This window comes from Aphis gossypii, chromosome X (genome assembly GCF_020184175.1).
Source record: "Aphis gossypii isolate Hap1 chromosome X, ASM2018417v2, whole genome shotgun sequence".
Lineage (NCBI taxonomy): Eukaryota > Metazoa > Arthropoda > Insecta > Hemiptera > Aphididae > Aphis > Aphis gossypii.
Window position 1 is genome coordinate 8784535 of NC_065533.1, and position 5494 is coordinate 8790028.

At 41.4% G+C, this 5494-nt stretch overlaps 1 protein-coding gene across 1 annotated transcript; it reads left to right on the forward strand.

Annotated features, from left to right (window-relative positions):
• The first annotated feature begins 3451 nt into the window (after window positions 1-3451).
• On the forward strand, window positions 3452-5494 carry LOC126552163 (uncharacterized). The gene is made up of 5 exons (XM_050206795.1): window positions 3452-3593; window positions 3660-3982; window positions 4047-4179; window positions 4278-4559; window positions 4639-5494. The coding sequence occupies exons 1-5, from the start codon at window positions 3461-3463 to the stop codon at window positions 5346-5348; spliced, it is 1581 nt and encodes a 526-aa protein (XP_050062752.1). The 5' UTR covers window positions 3452-3460; the 3' UTR covers window positions 5349-5494.

The following is a 5494-nucleotide window of genomic DNA, read 5'->3' on the forward strand; positions in this document are numbered from 1 at the left end:
TAGCCGATACTAACCCAAATTAAAATAATAATAATTCATTGTAGTATATATTTCATTACTAAAATTTTATATTAATATAATTCATAATTATTTAATAGCGGTCATTTCCATAAAATTATTATAGTAATATTGTATGAATATAAAATTGTTTAAACGCCTGCAATTAAATATTAAGGAATAAATAATATTTTAATATACTTTTAAAGTTTTAAATATCGAATTTTCTATATATTCAAAAATAATATAAACGAATAAATGATACTAGTTCAAATTAGAATAATAATAATCCTCTATATATATTGATAAATAATATAACGAATAACCGATACTAGCTTAAATTAAAATAATAATAATCCTACGTTAGCCTAGTAGGTATATTATAATTTCATTACTATAATTTTTATATTAGTAACCGTAATTATTTAATAACACTCATTTCCATAAAATTGTTATAGTAATATTATATGAATATAAAATTGTTTAGCACGTGTAATTAAATATTAAGGAATGAAGAATATTTAAATATACTTATAAATTTCGAATTTCCTATATATTCAAAAATAATATAAACGAATAACTGATACTAGTTCAAATTAGAATAATAATAATCCTCTATACTTATATTGAAAAATAATATAAATTTTTAACGATACTAGTTCAAATTAAAATAATAATAATCCCACGTTAGCTTAGTATATAATTTCTTTACTATAATTTTTATATAGTAACCGTAATTATTTAATAACGCTCATTTCCATAAAATTGTTACAGTAATATTATATGTAAATAAAATTGTTTAGCACGCGTAATTAAATATTAACGAATAAATAATTTAAATATTGAAATATATATATTTAATCTATATATATATATAAAATGAATCGCAAAATGTGTTGGTAAGCGCATAACTCAACAACCCCTGGACCGATTTGATAATATATCGTATGTTTAGTTTAGATTATATAAGAAAAATCTTTTATTCTATAATTCATTCTTAATAGGTTTTGTTAAGTACGGTTCTGAATATAATTTGGCTATGGGTATTACGATCGGACAGCAGTCATTTAGTGAGTAGCATTTATATTATATTATTTAAATGTATTAAGCTTAATAATAATAATAATTATTATTATTATTTTATTTTATAAGGTTCGGGTATCGTAGATTGTGTAGCGTCCTCGTCAAATGCGAATGTTATCATTCCGTCACAAGCCCCCACCCCTCCCTCTCCGTCAGTTAAACGTACTAAAACCAACTCGGTGCGTAACATTGTGAAGTTTAAAAAGGCCCGCATAGGAATGGTTAATACGCCGGGTTTTATCGAGCTCGACTCTGCACTCGATAGAACCGTAGTATGGTATTATAGGGGGAATACCGAGAACTGCGTGAGTTATCAGGTGTTTTTAGAATCGATAAAACTCGAGTTGATTGAAAAAATCAATTATTGCGTGCGTATTAACCCGATCAAATATAATTTGAAGTTGGAAGCCGTTTACACGCATAGGGAATTACCAGCCGAGGATAGGGCTTTTAAAACCGTGTCGAGGGAGGTGTATATACATAGCGATGTGAGTGCTATGGTCGATGAGGACTTCGCGACGCTCATGTCAGAGGAGGATAGGTATATTAAAAAGGGGTCAGGCTTCACTTTATCTACTATAGACGGTTTGCTGTTAGGTATCTATGAGCATACCCCTCTTGGAGGGTCTTCGTATATTCCACTCCCGGAAAACATCAGACGGAAAAAGGCTGTCATTAATCCTATGAATATTGATGACGATTGTTTCAAGTGGGCTATTCTAGCCAGACACGTTCCAGTAGTCAACCAAAGTCGTGTAGGGGGAAATTATTATAATGAGGAGCATCGGTATGATTTTTCCGAATTATCCTCCCCGACACCAATATCAGAAATCTGTATATTTGAACGACTGAATAGGGGGGTGTCGGTAAACGTATACGGATTGAAACCTGGTAAGGTGGGTAAGGGGGTTAAAGATAGTAAGGAGGGGAAAGTGGGTAAGGAGAGTGTAGTGTATCCAATCAGGGTTGTCGAAAACGAGAAGGGCGAACATTTCGACCTTCTCGTGATTGAAGGCTCGGAACGGATGCACTACACGTATATTTCAAATTTTTCACGACTGGTGCGGAGTCAGAAAACGTTGCATGAAAGTCGACTTTTTATATGCAAGAGGTGTTTCACCTCATTCGATGAGCGGGTTAAAAAAAATAAATTATGCGGTAATGAGGCTCTCCAACAACATATGCGGTTATGCGGGCTTAATAAACCGATTTTACCAGTTATGCCGGAGGAGGGAGAAGTGCTAGGGTTTAACGGGTGGGCTAGCATGCAGCGTCATCCGTTTGTGATATACGCTGATTTTGAAGCCCTCCTCAAAAAACAGACGGAGCGGGTGGGGGCGAGCACTGACGGGATACACGTACATCATCCAATGAGCTACGGGTACTTTGTCAAGGCGGCTGCGGACGTACCCGTAGCGCTTATGGAGAAATACGACATACCGCAAACGCCTGTAATATATCGCGGGTCGGAATCGCGTGACGAGGTGGCCAAACACTTTGTCGCCAGTGTGACCGCGCTCACCATCAAGTTGGGCGATCTACTGAAGGCGACTAATGTGCCGATTTCGATGGGTGTGGAGGAGTTACGTGCTCATAACGCGAAGAGTGTGTGTGATATGTGTAAGTTAGGGTTCACTGAGACCAGGTGGAAAGTCGCCGACCACTGCCATCTGTCGGGGCGGTTGAGGCATACACTCTGCGCCCCGTGCAACCTCAAGCTCACCACACCCAAGTTTGTGCCGTGCTTCCTACACAACCTCTCGAAATATGACGCACATTTTATCGTAACCGAACTCGGTTACGATAAGGAGTCGATAACGGTGATCCCCAACACTGAGGAGAACTACATATCGTTCTCGAAGCGCGTCATGCCCGACTTCAGTGTGAGGTTCTTGGACTCGTGTCGGTTCATGGCTTCGAGCCTGGCCGAGTTGGCCGGGAACCTCCTCACGAAACCCGGCGACTTTGAGAAGTTTCGGGAGACCGCCAAAGTGTTCCGGCCCGCCGACATGCCGCTCGTCACGCGAAAGGGGTGTTTCCGTACGAGTACACCGACAGATGGTCGAGACTCGAGGAGACCGCCCTACCGCCGAAACATGACTTCTATAGTGTGCTACTCGAGAAGCACGTGACCGACGAGGACTACGTACACGCGACGGAGGTATGGCGTCATTTCAATTGCAAGACCCTCGGCGACTACAGCGACCTGTACCTGAAGGTCGACGTTCTCCTTCTGTCCGACGTCATGGAGAACTTCCGCGACCTCTGCATGTCAACGTACAACCTCGACCCCGTGTATTATTATACAGCGCCGGGGTTTACGTTCGACGCGATGCTAAGGTATACGGGCGTTTCGCTGGAGTTGCTGACCGAATACGACATGGTCCTGTTCTTGGAACAGGGGATCAGGGGAGGGTTGGTCCAGGCCAGTGAGCGGTACTGCCGGGCAAACAACCCCAAGACGCCGGGGTACGATGCTGAGAAGCCACCGTCGTGGCTCGTCTACCAGGATTGTAAATATACACACAACGCTTATACAATTATTAATTATATTACTAACTTTAAACCTATTCTTGCAGGTAACAACTTGTACGGGTACGCCATGGGAGAGTACATGCCCTACGGGGGGTTCAAGTGGTATGAGGGGGATCTGGATCGCTCTCTAGAGCTGTTGGACGGTATGACTGACAAATCCGACGTTGGGCGTATCTACGAGGTCGATATCACCTACCCCGACGGCCTACACGATGCGCACAACGATCTCCCCTTCCTGCCACGGAACGCTGTACCCCCGGGCTCTAAGGTGAACAAGTTAATGGCTACGTTGGAGCGGAAAGATCGTTATATAGTTCACTATAGAAATTTAAAGCAGGCCATCGCTAATGGTCTGATTGTGGAAAAGGTATTATATAATATTATATGTTTTCACCTAAAAACGTTTAATATTAACCTTACGAAAATTATAGGTCCATAGGGTGTTGGAATTCCAACAGTCGGGATGGCTTGCGAAATATATCGATCTTAATACGGAGATGAGAAAGAAGGCCGACAACGCATTTGAACGTGATTTCTTTAAACTACTGAACAACGCTGTGTTCGGTAAATATCTCTAATATTAATATTAGTCTGTCATTATCAATCACATACACACACACACACACTATCATTGTATACTATAATATTATATGAATTTTCAGGGAAAACTATGGAATGCGTTAGGAATCGTATTTCCATAGAATTGGTGTCCTGTCCCCGACGAATGCGTAAACTCATAAACAAGCCCACCTTCAAACACGTTACCACATACACTGAGAATCTGGCCGCCGTATCCTTGCAAATGAGTGACATACGTTTCTCCAAACCTATTTACGTAGGGTTCGCCGTGCTGGAAATAAGCAAGGAGTTAATGTATGACTACCATTACAACGTGATGCGGCGGCACTATAACGACTCGATTAGACTGATGTATATGGATACAGGTATTTACGAGATAATAAATAATATTTTTTTTTTTTTTTTACACTCATATAATATCTAACGTATATAATGTCTTTATAGATTCCCTGATCTATCGAATACATACGGAGGATTTCTATAAGGACCTGCTCGACAACCCCGCGCTCCTCGAGCGGATGGACACCTCGAATCTCCCCGCCACACACCCCTGCTACGTTGGTACGCGTAAGAAGATCCCCGGACTGTTCAAGGACGAAACGGCTGGGCGTACTATGCACGAGTTCATCGCACTCCGGGCTAAATCTTACGCGTACAAAATCGAGGGGGACGAAAAACTCGTGGCCAAGGGGATTCGAGGGCATGTGGTCCGAAATCACATGACGTTCGAGGACCACAAGCGCTGTCTGTTCGAGGTCGAGGACGCTGGTGACGGTGACGAGAGTGAGGAGGTGGGTGACGACGACGATGACGACTACATGGAGGGTAACTTTGACGATGACGTAACGCTAAAGGATGAGGAGATGAGACGGCGTGCGCGTCTGATGGCCCGATCGGTCGTCGACACGATACACGGGAATGCCGCGGCAGCTAGCGTCGCCGTCATTACCGGCGTGAAATTCACTCCGACACCACTCCCTACGTATACACCGTACACACCGTATAGGGAAAACGTATCGATCCGATCGTTCGAGCACCGCGTCAAAACGATTAAGACCATGAAAATGACCCTTAATCGTTTCGACGACAAACGTGTTGTCGCCGACGATCGGATTCGTACGCGCGCGTACGGCCATTACGCACTACGCGCGTGATATTATATTGTATATAGGTATGTCTTTATTTTGTTTTATATTGTACACTTGAATAATATATTGTAATTATATTGTATTTTCACGGACCCATGTAAATAATATTGTAATATAATAGTATTATGTGTGATTATACATAAAATAAATAT

What these genes read in the sequence shown, in the direction of transcription:
- LOC126552163 (XM_050206795.1), top strand. Translation starts at nt 3,461, where the DNA reads ATGGTCCTGTTCTTGGAACAGGGGATCAGGGGAGGGTTGGTCCAGGCC. An exon ending in ACTGAACAACGCTGTGTTCG is followed by an intron (nt 4,180 to 4,277) that starts GTAAATATCTCT and finishes ATGAATTTTCAG; the next exon opens with GGAAAACTATGGAATGCGTT. An exon ending in ACTGATGTATATGGATACAG is followed by an intron (nt 4,560 to 4,638) that starts GTATTTACGAGA and finishes ATGTCTTTATAG; the next exon opens with ATTCCCTGATCTATCGAATA.